Genomic DNA, 18,073 nt, shown 5'->3' with positions numbered 1-18,073 from the left:
AGTGCCAGGAAGAAACAAAAATGGGTTTTCACTGTGATGCCATTCTCATAGGAGAACCATTTTTGGCTCCTCAAAGAACCGTTTTATAGTATAAAGAACCTTTTGTGCAATGGAAAGGCTCTTTGGATATTTAAGGGTTAGTTCAGTCATGAATTCCTCCTGTGGTTGGCCAGCCGTCAGACCTCCGCTCATCTTCACACACAGATGAAGATATTAGTGTTGAAATCCGATGGCTCAGAAAGGCCTTCATTGACACCAATGTCATTTCCTCTCTCAAGACCCATAAAGGCACTAAAGACGTCGTTACAAAGCCCATCTCACTACAGCGGCTCTACAATCATTTATGAAGAGGCCAGAATAGAGTTAGTGCGCAAAAAACACTGAATAACGACTTATATAGTGATGGCCAATTTCAAAAAAAGCTTTGAACCGTTATGAGTCAGTGAATCGATTCATGATTCGCGAGTCAAACTGCTGAAAACGCGTGACTTTGGCGATCCGAATCATGAATCGATATCAAAATAAACCAGATTCGTGCATTTAGTTTGTTCTGTTGTCGTGTATGACTATTGGGCATCTAACATAACACATAATATGGTAAATGTGGAATCCTATTCATAAAAATAAAAATAAAAGCATTGCTACATTTATTTGGATTGTAAAAATCACAAAAACATCGCGAAATCCTGGAGGGACTGAATAATGCAGCGCTTTAGAGTTCGGCTTTGAGTTAAAGGGTTAGTTCACCCAATCGATTCATGATTCGGATCGCCAAAGTCTCGCGATTTCAGCAGTTTGACTCGCGAATCATGAATCGATTCACTGATTCATAGCAGTTCAAAGCTTTGTTTTGAAATCGGCCATCACTATATAAGTCACAAAAACTCTTCTGGTCACTTCATCAATGATTGTCGAGCCGCTGTAGTGAGATGGGCTTTGTAACGACGTCTTTAGTGCCTTTATGGGTCTTGAGAGAGGAAATGACATTGGTGTCAATGAAGGCCTTTCTGAGCCATCGGATTTCAACACTAATATCTTCATCTGTGTGTGAAGATGAGCGGAGGTCTGACGGCTGGCCAACCACATTGAATTTTCATTTTTGGGTAAGCTAACCCTTTAACGGTTCTTCATGGAACCATACACCCTGCCAAAGAACCATTTTAAGAACCTTTATTTTGAAGTGTGTGTGTTGTTGTGTGACTGGGCCTTTAGTGTGGTAAAAGCTGCTCACATGTCGTGTCCTTCCAAAATTCAAGTCTTGGGTCCATCCCTTAACCAAATTTCCAAATGTCCAGCTCTAGGTCCACTGGGTAATCCCGGTTAACGTTCCCCAAATGTGCATCAGAACTGGGCATGGTCCACCTCATCCAGCCAGGATGCGGGGCTGGCGGGGAAGTCTGGATACCCGCCGCTGCTTCCTGTGGATAGATCCGAATTTGGCCCGTTTCCTCCGGCCATCATCCGCGTCATATTCTGGCCTCCGCTCGGAGCCACCATGGGCAGGCCGGATTCGGGATAAACCAGGCTGGAGATTAGGGGCTGGTGTCTGGCCTGGAGCGAGCCTGGAGATTGGGGAAGGCTGTATGGGCTCCCGGCCTGGATATCGTGGTACTGGTCCTGTGAGGGAATAATGGCGGCGTGATCCAGCGGGAACGGCTGGCGACTCAAAGCCGGAGAACTTTCACTCAGACTGCTGTAGATGCTGTTGGAGTGACCCAACTCGGACATGGGTGGTTCGTCTGCACAGAAAACAAAAAGTGAAGTGAGTAAACTGCGGAAAAAAAGGAACATTTTGGACCCACTTTATATTAGGTGGCCTTAAAGGGTTAGTTCACCCAAAAATGAACATTATGTCATTAACTCCTCTCCCTCATGTGGTCGGACACCCGTCAGACCTTCGTTCATCTTCAGAACACAAATGAAGATATTTTAGTGTAAAGCTGAGAAAGGCTTCAGATAGGCCTCCATTGGCATTCAGTCCATTCCCACTCACAAGACCCATAAAGGCCCTAAACACATCGACACACAGCCCATCTCACTACAGCGGCTGGACACTCATTTTACAATGAGACGAGAACAGTTATTGTGCTCAAAAATCAAAATAACGACTTTATCCGCCGAGTTATTGTCTTCCGTGTCGGTCTCGCTCCTCCTCTTCTGGGTCATGAACGGCGGAGCTGCGTCATATTCTCACGCATGCGTCGAGTTCACGTCAATAACTCGGCGGGTAAAGTCGTTATTTTGATTTTTGAGCACAATAACTATTCTCGTCGCATTGTAAAATGATTGTCCAGCCGCTGTAGTGAGATGGGCTGTGTGTCGATGTGTTTAGGGCCTTTATGGGTCTTGTGAGTGGGAATGGACTGAATGCCAATGGAGGCCTATCTGAAGCCTTTCTCAGCTTTACACTAAAATATCTTCATTTGTGTCCTGAAGATGAACGAAGGTCTGATGGGTGTCCAACGACATGAGGGCGAGGAGTTAATGACATAATGTTCATTTTTGGGTGAACTAACCCTTTAACTACTATGCACTAACATTGTAATTAATCATTTGATTCAATGCACTTATTGTGTAAAAACATGTTTTTACATTATACTTACATTTTAAGAAATACCTGCATGTAATTACGTCTGTAATTAATTTCTGGAGTTACATTTGTACCCATCCCACCACACCTGTGCCAAACTCTACCCGTATCCACCTCAATATCAGCTAAAGTGATTTGCAATACAATTTGAACACAGTAAGTACATTGTACTTATTTTTTGATGTAAGTAAACAGTGCTTAGGCCACCTTATATAAAGTGGGGCCGAAAATTTTTGTTGGCCGAATTGAAATTTTGTGAATTGATAACTTTAAAGGGTTCTGTGTTTTTCTCTAGGCTTGGTTGTGTTTATGGGGCGCAGTATAACATGTCCTAAAACTTCTTCTTCTTCTTTTTTACGCCGTATTTTTCTTCTATTCTCCCTTTATTCCACACCGCTGTCTGTGCTTTGAACGGCTCGTTTGCTTCCTGCTTCTATGAAGCCCCTCCCTCTGAAGAACGCAATGGTCTTAGATTGGTCAGATGGCCAAATGTAGTTTCCTGTATTTTTATTGGCTGAAGTGCCAAGCACAGGTTGTTCCGATAGGCCACCTGTGCTTAGTTTAAGTTTTAGATAGTTATTTTTTTCTTTATAGATCACATATTTTAGTAGTTATCATTTGAAAGTGTAAACACTCAAAATTCATCCTGTGAGTAAAGTTTTGGATGGAAACTAGGGGAGACACATACGCAATATAGTGAAAGAATGGGTCGCTCTCAGGAGCTCAGTGAACTCAAGCGTGGGGCCGTGATAGGCTGACACCTGTGCAATAAGTCCATTCCTGACATTTCCTCACTACTAAATATTCCACGCTCAACTGTTAGTGGGATTAGAACAAAGTGGAAGCCATTGGGAACAACAGCTACTCAGCCACGAAGTGTTAAATCCCAGAGCGGGGTCAGCGCATGCTGAGGGTCACAGTGCGCAGAAGTCTCCAACTTTCTGCAGAGTCAACAGCTCCAGACCTCCAGACTTCTGTGGCCTTCAGATGAGCTCAAGAACAGCGGAGAGAGCTTCATGGAATGGGTTTCCATGGCCGAGCAGCTCATCCAAGCCTTACATCACCAAGAGCAATGCAAAGCGTGGGATGCAGTGGAGTAAAGCAGCCGCCACTGGACTCTAGAGCAGTGTGACGTGTTCTCTGAGCGACCAATCACGCTTCAGTCTGACAATCACATGGACGAGTCTGGGTTTGGCGGTCGCCAGGAGAACGGGACTCGCCTGACTGCATTGTGCCAAGTGTAAAGTTTGGTGGAGGGGGGATTATGGGATGAGGTTGTTTTTCAGGGGTTGGTCCCTTAGTTCCAGTGAAAGGAACTCTTAATGCTTGACGGAGACATTTTGGACAATTTCATGCTCCCAACTTTGTGGGATCAGTTTGTGGACGGCCCCTTCCTGTCCCAGCATGACTGCGCTCCAGTGCACAAAGCGTCGCTCCATAAAGACATGGATGAGGAGTTTGGTGTGGAGGAACTTTAATTTTTATTTTGGGTGAACTGCACACAATACATATTGCGATCCACGATACATAATGTTGCCTTTTTTATTGCGATATATTGTTACACCCCTAGGAAACTGTATTTTTTTGTGATATCAACTTCAAATTTGGAACACAACTTGGTTCGACATAATATATTGCGCTGTAAACCCTAACCATTCTTTTTCTTGTGTGTTCCCAAATCTGACACATTTTAAGTAATCTTTTCGTTGTTTCATTGTTGAGTTTTATGAACTGAAAACCAAGTTTTCCCTTTTAAAATTAATCTTGCATACAAAAAAACATAATATAACACCTAATTTAAGCATTTACTCTGCCTTTGAGAATTATATAACTATTAAGTTTGTAAGTTTTTAAATTAAGAGAAACAAGTTCATAAAACTCAAAACAATGAAACGTTTAGATTACTTAAAATGTGTCAGTTTTGAGAACTCAAAAAAACTCAAAAACTAATTTGTGTAATTTGAGTTGGCTCTACTCAAAGCAGAGATTATCTTGAGCGTTAGGGTTTACAGTGAACATTTATTACACTTAGTGTTAATCTCAACATTACTAATGCATTATTAAAATCAAAAGTTGCACTTGGAACTAGCATGAACATATTGACTGACATTATTAAATGCTGTCCATGTCCTTATTGTGAAGCGTTACATTAGCTTTACATTAAGCGTAAACTTTTGGCTTTTGAAGTGCTTCCCATCACTTCAAATAATCAGCTGAGCGTCTTCTTTAAAAAGAGACCCACTTTAGGTCTGTTTTCCAGAACAATCTTCAACCATTTAAGTTCAGATCTGAGCTCCAAAAGCCAAACAGGCTAAAGAAATTCATGATGCAAGAGTTTAATTATCTTAAAAATCCCTTGCTATTAATGCACCCCAGAATTATGACCAAAAGTCTCTGAAAAACTGGCATATGCAGCAAACCCTCGCTTTCTCCATTCGTTGTCCAAGCAGGCTTTTAAGAAAAAGATTCACTTAGCCTTGAATTAATTGAACCGGCTTTAACACTGTGCACTCTTTGAAAAAAGGAACCGAACATCAGTGGGTTAATTAGAGTCTCTTGAAGCATCCAAAAAACATTTGGGTCCAAAAATAACAAAAACTACGACTTTATTCAGCATTGGCTTCTCTTCCGCGTTTGTGTTCAATCCTCAAATAAAGATGCAAACGGTTATGAGTCAGTGAATTGATTCATGATTCGGATCGCGCGTCAAACTGCTGAAATCACGAGACATTGGCGATCCGACTCATGAATCAATTCGCTGATTCATAACCGTTTGCTTCTTTATTTGAGGATTGAACACAAACGCGGAAGAGAAGCCAATGCTGAATAAAGTCGTAGTTTTTGTTATTTTTGGACCCAAATGTATTTTGGATGCTTCAAGAGACTCTAATTAACCCACTGATGTCTCATATGGACTACTGTGATGATGTTTTTATTCCCTTTCTGGACATGGACAGTATAGTGTGCATACACTTGCATACGCTCTCGGACTAAATATAAAATATCTTAAACTGTGTGTGAAGATGAACGGAGGGTGTGGAGCGACATTAGGGGGAGGAGTTAATGATGTCATTTTTGGCTGAACTAACCCTTTAAGGACCAGTGTTAATTTTGACAGCAAATTTTGATTTAGTGTTAGTATTTTGACTAAATTGCCAGTTTATTGTGCCAGTTATTTTAAGTCATATTTTAGTCGTCTGGATTGTTTTTAGTTTTAGTCAACTAAAATCTAAAGTTTAGTTAAATTGTAATGCATTACACTCTAAAAAATGCTGGGTTAAAAATGGATAAACCCAGAAATTGGGTTGTTTGAATGGGTCTAATCACTGGGTTCAAACAACCCAATTTCTGGGTTTGTCCATTTTTAACCCAGCATTTTTTAGAGTGTGTATTTTGTTTTAATAATAATAATAATAATAATAATAATAATAATAATAATAGATTTTGTTTATAACACACTTTTCATTCTGAAGAATCTCAAAGTGCAAAAAAATCTGCTAAAGTTTTAGTTAGTTTATCAGGTTCAGCTAAAGCTTCCAGTAAGTTTGGCCCTTTCAGTGAACTTTGTTTAATTTTAAGGAATGATTATTGTGTTCTTCTAAGAGTGTGTGTGTGTGTGTGTGTGCGTGTGTGCGTGTGTGCGTGTGTGTGTGTGTGTGTGTGTGTGTGTGTGTGTGTGTGTGTGTGTTCTTCTGAGTGTGTTGTGTGTGTGTATGTGTTCTTCTGAGTGTGTGTGTGTGTGTGTTCTTCTGAGTGTGTGTGTGTGTGTGTGTGTGTTCTTCTGAGTGTGTTGTGTGTCGGTCACCTGTGAAGGAGACCTCGGCGTCGCTGTCCATGCCCTCCTCCTGTGTGCTGTCTTTATCAGATTTGGAGCCGCCGCGAGATCTCTTCATGTTCCTAAAGTACTGACCCCATCTCTGCCTGCCGGCGTCCTTCTTCAGACGCTTCTCCTTCGCTCTTCTGTTCTGAAACCAGACCTGCGCACACACACACACACACACACACACACACACATACACACATATACACGGGTTACCGCCAGGATAAACACTCAGCAGCTTCATTATCATTATTACGTTACACAAAGTCCAAATAGATCCTATAATTACACATCACCACTTTTTACATTCTATCCGATTCAATCTACACTCTCAAAAAGGTTCTTTATTAGTGTGTGTGAGTGTGTGTGTCTGTGTGAGTGTGTGTCTGTGTGTGGGCTGGTAAACCCTATGTTATGGGGACAAAATTAATCCCCACAAAGATGACAATATCCAAAATCCTTGTCCTTGTGGGGAAATGTTTTGTTCCCCATAATGAAAACATCTCATAAATCATACTAAGTGATGGTTTTTTAAATGTAAAAATGCTGAATGTTTCCAGTGATGTATATAAAAGTAAAAAAACCATTACGCCTATGGAAAGTCCCCATAATACATGAAAACACGCGCATGTGGAGGCCTCTCTGAGGTGTGTGTGTGTGTGTGTGTGTGTGTGTGTGTGTGTGTGTGTGTGTGTGTGTGTGTGTGTGTGTGTGTGTGTGTGTGTGTGTGTGTGTGTGTGTGTGTGTGTGTGTGTGCTGTACCTGCACCACGCGCATGTCGAGGCCGGTCTCCGACGACAGCTGCTCGCGCACGTGCCGCGCGGGCTTCGGCGAGTTGTTGTAGGCGTTCTTCAGCGTCTCCAGCTGCTTGGCGGTGATGGTGGTGCGCGGGCGTTTCGCGGTCGAGTCCGCCTCTGGGACATTAAATCAACATCAGGGATTATTAAACAGATGCATTCATAATTACACAGCATTTGCCTTTCATGCAAACAGACTCGGGGCGACGCGCTTCTTATCATGGCGATAGTACAGCTCTGGGAAGGATGAATGTTCAGCGGTCTCTTCATTTTTTCCAGAGCTGTTTTCTATCCGGTTTTGTGAGGTAAAAAATGTGTTTTATATAATACAAAATCATCATCACTATTATTATTATTATTATTATTATTATTATTATTATTACACGAACGCAAGTCCGAATAGATCCTTAAATAATTGCACATCACCACGGGTTACAGTCCGTTCCGTTCCGTTCAATTCTCTTATTATTATATTATATTATATTATATTATATTATATTATATTATATTATATTATATTATATTAATTATATTATATTATATTATATTATATTATATTATATTATGTTATATTATATTATATTATATTATATTATATTATATTATATTATATTATATTATATTATATTATATTATATTCCGTTCTATTCTATTATATTACACTCTAAAACATTCTGAGTAAAAAACAACCCAATGTTGGGTCAAATATGGACTAACCCAGCAGTTGGATTGTTTTAACTCAGCGATCGGGTTGTTTTAATCCTGCGGTTGGGTTAAATATTTGCTTAAAACAACCCAATCGCTGGATTAGTCCTTATTTGATCCAACATTGGGTTGTTTTTTACTCAGAATGTTTTATATATTATATTATATTATATTATATTATATTATATTATATTATATTATATTATATTATATTATATTATGATCGGAACGGAACATTTAGGGGAAGCCGTTTTTCAGTGCAATGTAATGTGAGTTTATGGATTCTAAAAATGCTGGGTTAAAAACAACCCAAGTTGGGTTGAAAATGGACAAACCCATGTAGCCAGATATCGGGTTTTCTGAACCCAGTGAATGGACCCATTCAAACAACCCAATTTCTGGGTTTGTCCATTTTCAATCCAACTTAATAATAATAATAATAATAATAATAATAATAATAATAATTATAATAATAATTATAATTATAATAGATTTTATTTATAACGCACTTTTCATTCCAAAAAATCTCAAAGTGCAACAATGCTGAAAAAAAAAAAAAACCTTGGGTTGTTTTATAACCCAGCATTTTAGAGTGTGCTTCCGCCATTCCTCAATAATTCATCAGCAACTTCCTGTCCCCATAAGGGAAGATTAATTCATTAAAATATGACATAAGTTAGTTTAACGGAGCGCGTGTTTTTATCAGACTCTAGAGCTGATATTGCACATCTTCGGCTCTGCGCTGCTCTAAAGGTTTTTATAGTGCAAAAAAATAGTCTGTTCTATTCTACAGTTTAAAAAAGGTTCTTTATTTGTTCTTGATAGAAAAAAAAGATGTTAAGATTATTAAAATGAAATTCGAAATATAGTATAAGGTTATTTTAATAAGAAGAGTTTTTTCTGGGTTGGGGGCCTGGACTGGTTCTTCGACAAAAACCACAAATAAAATATCTCATCTATTCTACACCCTTAAAAACGGTATTATAAAAAAGGCATATTTGGTTTATTTAGAACATTTTCCCTTTGGACAAAATGTTTTTAGAGGGAAAAAAAGATTATTAAAATGTAATTCGAACAATAAAAAATGTTCACTTCAAGAACTGTGTATTAAAACGTTGGTTTAGTTTTTTCTGGGTTGGGGGATCCGGAATGGTTCTGCACACATAAAACCCGAAATAAAATCTCTATTGTCTATTGCAAAAAAACAACAACATTCTATTCTCTTTCAAATGCTCTTTATTAGTATATTGGGTTCACTGGGAACATTTTTAATGTGCAAAAAAACCCCGTTCTGTTCTATTCTGTATTCTGTTGTATTCTTAACGCTGTTGTTTTTTTGTGGGGGGGGGGGGGGGGTGTTTTGTTTTTTTGTTGCTTCTTTGGTTCACTGCATTTTTCCATTGCACTAAAAGACCCGAAATGTTTTTTCTGCAACAAAACAACAAAAAAAAAAATATATATATATATAATTTGTTTGATTTATATAGCGCTTTTCAAGGCACTCAAAGCGCTTTACATTGAAGGGGGGAATATATATATATATATATATATATATATATATATATATATATATATATATATATATATATATATATATATATATATATATATATATATATATATATATATATATAGTTTATTCTCTGCTATTTTATTCTCTTTAGTATGTTTGGTTCACTGAGAACATTTTTAATGTGCAAAAAAAAAATCTTTAGATTATTAAAATTCTGTTCTATGATATGATTCACGTTCATCTTCCCATTGGATGACAGACACTACGGCTCGCTTTTCGACTCCATTCCCAGATGAATCTCTCCCGGTTGCTCTAGAGAGTTAAAGCGCGGAGTGTGTGTGAGCCCTTATCGATCCGGCTCCGCGATCACCCGCCGGGTCAGATGTTAATGGGCGAGCGCGCGACCGGCCAGATTAGAGTTCAAAGTTAAAGCGGCGGATCCGTGCGAGCCCATCGGATGGAGTGTGTGTGTGTGTGTGTGTGTGTGCTCAGAGAGAGCTTTCCCGCGCAATGATGTAGGTGAGGATGTAGCATACGCTCAAAAAAAAAAAAAAAAAAATATATATATATATATACACACACTGTAAAAAATTATTTTATAAATAATCTGTCAATGGGGTGAGAAAAATAATCCTAATTCAAACAGAAAACAAGATTATTTTTCTCACCCCATTGGCAGATTATTTATCTTATTTTACGGAAAAACTCTCTTCATTTTGAGTTATTTTTCCCAAAACAAGACAATTACTTTTGCTTGTCTAGTAAATGTTTTTAGATGTTTGGACTAGAAACAAAACAAAAATACTAAGTAAGAAGAGCATTTTTTGCAGTGCAAATATTCAAATTAGTTTGTTGTGCCGTTTACTTAATGATGCTAAATTTATAAAAGTTTATTATGTAAGGTGAACACTGTTATCAATTTAATTTGCCTTTAAAACTTAAAAAAGAAAAGAAAAGAAAAAAAAGCATATTTTTAGAAATAAAATGCAAAAATAACTTATTGGACAAACTAAAAAAAATATTGAATTGAGAGCAAGAACTCCATCCAATCATTGTGTATAAGTGCCTAAACTCAGCCACTCTTCTGCATAATCATAACCACAAAACGACAGAAACTCCTCGATGTCCAACATAACTGAACATTAAACACGAACATAAACTAAAAACATCTTTCCCTTTACTGAAAAACACATGAAATAACACTTTAATCCATATATTTTCTCTCCTAGCGCCGTCCCTTGCGTCCCCTTATATATACACACACAAATAAACGCCTTAGCATGGTGTGTTAAATAACTTTTAAATAAAGTAAAATCTGAATTGATGGATTTCAATTTTAGCATCATATTACAGTAGGAAGAATAATCTTTAAAAAATCTAGATGTTTTTCATAATTAATGCATCAAAGGGTTAAATATATTAGATTGTGGCCAAACTGGTATTGCAGTCATTTTCCCCCTCCCCCTGACTCGAGGTTGCCAGATTGGCTGCAGGATCAGCAGGAGCGTTTGTAGATCTTCAGCTGTGGTAACTAGAGCAGATCTGGCAACCTGAAACACTACTGACTTCCTGATTGGTCGATAGGTGGAGGGGGTGGAGCTTCAGGCCAAAACGCAACATGACATCATCAACATTAGTTGAGGGCTGCAACAACTTTATAATGAGTGCTGACATAGAAGAGACTGCTGAAGAGGTAAAGAGAGATACAATAGCGGAGGTGAGGAGAGCAGCCGATTTATCTCTTCGGGCCACCAGGGAAGCGGCGAAATCCATCGGCCGCTCTATGGCAGCACTGGTGGCCACGGAGAGGCATTCATGGTTGAATTTATCTGAGATCAAGGACAAAGATAAAAAGTTTCTGCTCGATGCTCCAGTCTCCGCTATGGTCTCTTTGGCAGTGCTGTTGATTTGGTGGTCGAAAGGTTTCAGGAAGCCAAAAAGCAAGCAGCCGCTTTGAAAAAGTTTCTTCCCCGAAAAGACTATGTCTCTGGGGCTGCTGGGCAGGAGCAGTCCCAACCGAGTACATCCTCCTCAGCTCATGCAGCACAACAGAAAGCGAGAGTGGCGTCCCGTGCTCCCCCACAGAGAGACTGGGGGCCAGGGCAGCGCGCTCAGCCGAGGCCTTCCCGAGGTAGAGCAGATCTGAGGACTGTTCTTATCTCTAGGAAGGCTCCGGCAAAAAAGAAGTCCTGACGGCAAAAGCGCCAGGCTTCGGATGGCAGTACTCTCCAAGGGAAAGCGGTGCGTCGAGGCACCCGCCTCCTCTTGGTGCCATCAGAGAGCCGTTCTGCCAACCCCGCCACCTTTGGTGCTTCGAGGCACAGCGGTCCCCAGCGGGTGCAAATCTCCGTGTCCGCCCGGAAACGTAGCGGCGCGGGGAAGCTCGCACCCCTCGAGAGGGATCCAAAAAGGGTCAGTTCGTTTGCTCCCTGCCGGTGCGCCGTTTCAGGGCACCAAGCCGACCACTCAACAAACAGCAGAGGCCAGCCTCGAGAGGTTTTGCCAAATGTCTCCGATTGGGTCTTGCAGACAGTGGAAAAAGGGTACAGAATACAGTTTGGGTTTCGTCCGCCCAAGTTCAATGGGGTGGTGCCCACATTGGTCAGCCCTGAGCAGGCTCTGGTTATGGAACAAGAAGTACAGACTCTTCTGTGAAAAGAGGCTATAGAGAGGGTCCCTCCCCACAGCAGAGAGTCAGGGTTTTACAGCCGGTACTTTATAGTTCCGAAGAAGGATGGAGGGCTGCGTCCTATTCTAGATCTGCGTCAGCTAAATTGAGCAGTAAAAAAGTTAATATTCAACATGCTCACTCTGAAGCAGATTGTGTGTCAGATCAGGTCCGAGGACTGGTGTGTCACGATAGACCTAAAAGACGCATATTTTCACGTCTCCATCCTTCCTCAGCTCAGGAAGTTCCTCAGGTTCGCTTTCGGGGGCGAAGCTTACCAATATCCGGTCCTTCCATTCGGCCTAGCATTATCACCCCGCACGTTCACAAAGTGCATGGATGCGGCTCTGGCTCCTCTGAGACTCCAAGGCATCCGTGTTCTCAACTGCATAGACGATTGGATCATTTTAGCACAGACAGGACAGTTAGCGGTTCAGCATCAAGATGCTGTTCTCGCTCATATGGAAATAATGGGGTTAAGGTTAGACTCAAAGAAAAGCTTGTTGTCTCCACGGCAGAACATCACTTTTCTGGGCATAGTGTGGGATACAAAGACTTTGAGGGCTCAGCTGTATCCCGGATAAAGCTAGACCAGTCACTCACTGTGAAACAGTTTCAAAGACTTCTGGGTTTGATGGCAGCAGCATCCAACGTGATAACATTTGGCCTGCTGTACATGAGACCCTTACAGTGGTGGCTAAAAACCAAGGGATTTTCCCCGAGGGGAAATCCTTTTCGCATGATCACGGTCACGCGGCGATGCCTTCGTGCCTTGGCTATGTGGAAGGATCCTTGGTTCCAGTCCCAGGGTCCAGTGTTGGGGGCTCCTTGTTGTCGCTTAACCGGCTCATGAGTGGTCGCTTGGTGCGGGGTCTGTGGAGCGGCCACCAGCTTTCCTGGCCCATAAACCAGTTGGAGCTGATGGCTGTGTTCCTGGCACTCAGGCACTTTCTCCCAGACCTCAGGGGTCATCATGTGTTGGTCCATCCGGAGAACACAACGGTGGTCTCGTATATAAATCGCCAGGGGGGTGTGCGCTCACGCAGATTATGGAAACTGGTGTGTTGAGTCTTGTTATGGGCTCAAGGGAAATTATTGTCAGTGCGAGCAATATATATTCTGGGGCGCTTGAACAAGAAGGCAGACTCCCTGTTGAGGTAGGGAGCGGTGCCGGGGAGTGGAGACTTCACCCCGAGGTGGTGGAGCTCCTTTGGAACCACTTTGGGAAAGCTCAGGTGGATCTGTTTGCATCTCAAGAGACAACGCACTGTCCCCTATTTTACACCCTCACACATCCAGCCCCCCTGGGGTTGGATGCCATGGTGCAGACGTGGCTGAGGCTGCGTCTGTATGCCTTTCCCCCTCTGGCATTGCTAGGACGGGGTCCACCTGTTGTTAATAGCCCCGTTCTGGCCGGGCCGAGTATGGCTATCAGACATTGTGTCTCTTCTCGAGGGTCCCCCTTGGGAGATTCCGATCAGGAGGTACCTTCTCTCCCAGGCGTCGGGGTCAGTCCTGCACCCACGCCCGGAGCTGTGGAAACTGTGGGCTTGGCCTCTGAGGGGGCCCAGCTCATGGTAGTGGAGACCATATTACACTCCAGAGCTCCGTCTACGAGGAGGCTTTATGCCCTAAAATGGAGAGTCTTTGTGTCATGGTGCACGAGCCATTCGGTGAATCCAGTTAACTGCCAAGTGAGTTCAGTGCTAGATTTTCTTCAAGAAAAGTTCTCATCAGAGTTGTCCCCTTCAACCTTAAAGGTATATGTGTCAGCCATATCGGCCTATCACGTTCATCTTGATGGTGCATCAGTGGGGAGACACCCTTGGGTAACCCGCTTCCTTCGTGGTACTCTAAGGCTAAGACCTGTGGCACGTTCAAGGCTGCCGTCTTGGGACCTAGCTGTAGTATTAGAAGGCCTGACTCTCGCCCCCTTCGAACCTATTGAGGAGGTGCCAGTAAAGTTTGTGACGCTAAAGACATTATTTCTTCTGGCTATCCCTTCTCTTAAAAGAGTTGGAGATTTACAAGCATTGTCTGTTGCTCCCTCATTTATTGAGTTCGCTCCGGGCATGGTGAAAGCTTTCTTGTTTCCGAAAGAAGGATATGTCCCAAAGGTTCCCACTAATGTGGCAGGGCCTATAATGCTGTGGGGCTTTCTCTCCGCCTCCTTTTCAGAATCCGGACCAGGAGAAATTAAATCTGCTCTGTCCAGTGAGGGCACTAGATGCTTACATCCACAGAGCTGCCCTGTGGCATAAGTCTGATTAGCTGTTTGTCTGTTTCGGGTCCCCGAATAGGGGAAAGCCTGCATCTAAGCAGACCCTAAGCAAGTGGATAGTCGAGGCTATTTCACTAGCATACGAGTCGGCCGGCCAACCTTCACCACTAAAGGTCCGAGCCCACTCTACTAGGAGTATGGCTGACTCTATAGCTCTTTTGTCAGGAGTTTCTCTTCAGGAAGTGTGTGATGCGGCAGGATTGTCCTCTCTGCACACATTCGTGAGGTTTTATAATCTGGATGTGCCTTCTACCCCAGGTTCTCGGGAGCTTGTAGGATAGTGTGCGCTGTGATTTCACATATACAGGCATTTGAGAGTTATGGCGGCGTGGGTATTCAGTTCCCGCGGTGCTGGCGCAGTGCGAGTTCCCTCGATAAGGGAATGTATCAGGTTACGTATGTAAGCATGGTTCCCTGAGAGGGAACGAGACACTGCGTCGCCTTGCCATACTCCCTGCACATCTGTGACCGACTTGTTCGACCTATCAGAAGCTGACACTGTTTGGTTCAGGGGTGCTATATACAGTTTCCTGGTCAATGACTTCACCTGCCTGTGACGTCCATGCACGCCATTGGACTGATTTCAAGAGTGCTTCATGACGCAATCACAATCTGACGCAGTGCGAGTTCCCTCTCAGGGAACCATGGTTATATACGCAACCTGAGACGATTTTTTTTTGTGATGACGCAGTGAAACTTTTGATATTTTCATGATTTATCAAATTTTATTTATTAAACCAATTTCTTTCATTGTATCAACTCAAATTTTTAATTTCAATAAACTCAAAATTTTAAGGTTACTTACTTTTTTAAGTTAAACCAACAAAAAAATAACAGTGTAGTGACATATCAGGGCCATTTTATGATCATTTCTTACATAGATTTACTTTAAATGTGTTTTATCATTTAGTTTGAGTGTACCTCTCTGTTTAGCGGTCTCGTAGTCGGCTTTGCAGACGAGTCGGCTGTCCTCCATCAGGTAGTACTCGTCTCCGGTGGCCAGCTGCCTCTTACACACAATGCATGCGAAGCAATGGAGATGGTACACGAAGTCCTGCGCCCTGCGGACCACCTGCGTCGGCGGGATGCCTTGCTGACACGCCGCGCATTTGGTGCCGAACCTCCTGCGCAAAAACACCAATCAGACCAACGCGATACGACCCATTGGAGCGTTTACTAAAGTTGTGCTCTTATCGACAATATTTTAACTCATGAAATACGACCCATAGGAGCGTTTACTAAAGTTGTGCCCCTATCGAGAATATCTTAACTCATGAAATACGACCCATAGGAGCGTTTACTAAAGTTGTGCTCCTATCGACAATATTTTAACTCTTGAAATACGACCCATAGGAGCGTTTACTAAAGTTGTGCCACTATCGACAATATTTTAACTCATGAAATACGACCCATAGGAGCGTTTACTAAAGTTGTGCTCCTATCGACAATATTTTAACTCATGAAATGCGACCCATAGGAGCGTTTACTAAAGTTGTGCCCCTATCGACAATATTTTAACTCTTGAAATACGACCCATAGGAGCGTTTACTAAAGTTGTGCCCCTATCGAGAATATCTTAACTCATGAAATACGACCCATAGGAGCGTTTACTAAAGTTGTGCTCCTATCGACAATATTTTAACTCATGAAATACGACCCATAGGAGCGTTTACTAAAGTTGTGCTCCTATCGACAATATTTTAACTCATGAAATACGACCCATAGGAGCGTTTACTAAAGTTGTGCTCCTATCGACAATATTTTAACTCATGAAATACGACCCATAGGAGCGTTTACTAAAGTTGTGCCACTATCGACAATATTTTAACTCTTGAAATACGACCCATAGGAGCGTTTACTAAAGTTGTGCTCCTATCGACAATATTTTAACTCATGAAATACGACCCATAGGAGCGTTTCCTAAAGTTGTGCCACTATCGACAATATTTTAACTCTTGAAATACGACCCATAGGAGCGTTTACTAAAGTTGTGCCACTATCGGCAATATTTTAACTCATGAAATACGACCCATAGGAGCGTTTACTAAAGTTGTGCTCCTATCGACAATATTTTAACTCATGAAATACGACCCATAGGAGCGTTTACTAAAGTTGTGCCACTATCGACAATATTTTAACTCTTGAAATACGACCCATAGGAGCGTTTACTAAAGTTGTGCTCCTATCGACAATATTTTAACTCTTGAAATACGACCCATAGGAGCGTTTACTAAAGTTGTGCTCCTATCGACAATATTTTAACTCTTGAAATACGACCCATAGGAGCGTTTACTAAAGTTGTGTTCCTATCGACAATATTTTAACTCATGAAATACGACTCATAGGAGCGTTTACTAAAGTTGTGTTCCTATCGACAATATTTTAACTCATGAAATACGACCCATAGGAGCGTTTACTAAAGTTGTGTTCCTATCGACAATATTTTAACTCATGACATACGACCCATAGGAGCGTTTACTAAAGTTGTGCTCCTATCGACAATATTTTAACTCATGAAATACGACCCATAGGAGCGTTTACTAAAGTTGTGCTCCTATCGACAATATTTTAACTCTTGAAATACGACTCATAGGAGCGTTTACTAAAGTTGTGCCCCTATCGACAATATTTTAACTCATGAAATACGACTCATAGGAGCGTTTACTAAAGTTGTGCTCCTATCGACAGCAGGACACTTTCATTTTAAAGCATTTTTCCCTTTTATCTGCGTATTACTTCAGGTTGTGCATAGCTCAGTTGGTAAAGCATTGCCCTATACTAGGTGAGTTCGATCACAGGGAACACATGTGCTCATAAAGTGTGTATACACTTTTAATCACTAGGTAGGTTTAGGGATGGTGTAGTTGTAAATTTAAAAAAAAAAAAGTTTGCTAAATGGAAATATGACAAATGGTGGTAAAAAGTCGCTGCATTAAAATAAACACGCATTTTGATTGGTAACGACAGTCATACGGCAGACGTAACACATTATTTTTATGCCAGCTAGAACGTAAATATAGGTCGTAATAAGGTGCTTGAAAAATGACCTACAGTCATATTTTTTGGAGGATATGCACAAATTAGAAGGTTCTTTGGAGTATACTCAACTATACTTCTATATAGAACCTTTTAGGGGTTCCAAACACATAGCGCCGACAGAACCTTTTCTTCTTGCGTTCCACGAGATTGCGCACTCGTAATATTGATCCGCCTTTTCGTGAGATTTGCGCTCGGATGTGAAGCAGAACTCACTTGAAGAAGTCCTCCTTGCAGTACACACTCTCGCCGCGGCTGAAGCATTTCTCGGCCAGCTGAGACTGACAGTCGCTGCACTTCAGGCACTTACTGTGCCAGTGTCGGTCCAGGACCTTCAGGATGAAGCGGTCCACGATGTGCTGATTACAGCCCGCGCACACGGGCACATCTGGAGGAACACACACACACACACACCATGCGTTAATACAGCCCGCGTACACGAGTACATCTGGAGGAACACACACACACACACGTTTGTTTTTTGTTTTTGTGACATATGAAGACATTCCATAGGCGTAATGGTTTTTATATTGTACGAACCATACTTTCTATCACCCTACACTGCCCCTAAACCTACCCATCACTCACACACACACACACACACACACACACTGCCCCTAAACCTACCCATCACAGGAAACATTCTGCATTTTTACTTTCTCA

At 41.7% G+C, this 18,073-nt stretch overlaps 1 protein-coding gene across 1 annotated transcript in view; it reads right to left on the bottom strand.

Moving 5' to 3' along the window:
• Positions 1–1,197: 1,197 nt before the first annotated feature.
• lhx3 (LIM homeobox 3) overlaps positions 1,198–18,073 on the bottom strand; it is a 25,835-nt gene continuing 8,959 nt past the window's right edge. Inside the window, exons 2-6 of the mRNA XM_067439876.1 lie at positions 17,627–17,798; positions 15,296–15,498; positions 7,173–7,324; positions 6,396–6,567; positions 1,198–1,739 (exon numbers count right to left, since the gene is read on the bottom strand). Of these exons, the coding sequence (XP_067295977.1) occupies positions 1,342–1,739; positions 6,396–6,567; positions 7,173–7,324; positions 15,296–15,498; positions 17,627–17,798 (1,097 nt within the window). The 3' untranslated portion in view covers positions 1,198–1,341. The remainder of the gene's footprint in view (positions 1,740–6,395; positions 6,568–7,172; positions 7,325–15,295; positions 15,499–17,626; positions 17,799–18,073) is intronic.

Source organism: Pseudorasbora parva, chromosome 3 (assembly GCF_024679245.1).
Source record: "Pseudorasbora parva isolate DD20220531a chromosome 3, ASM2467924v1, whole genome shotgun sequence".
Lineage (NCBI taxonomy): Eukaryota > Metazoa > Chordata > Actinopteri > Cypriniformes > Gobionidae > Pseudorasbora > Pseudorasbora parva.
Note: the sequence above shows the minus strand (reverse complement) of the source record. Positions and strands in the feature narration are given on the sequence as shown.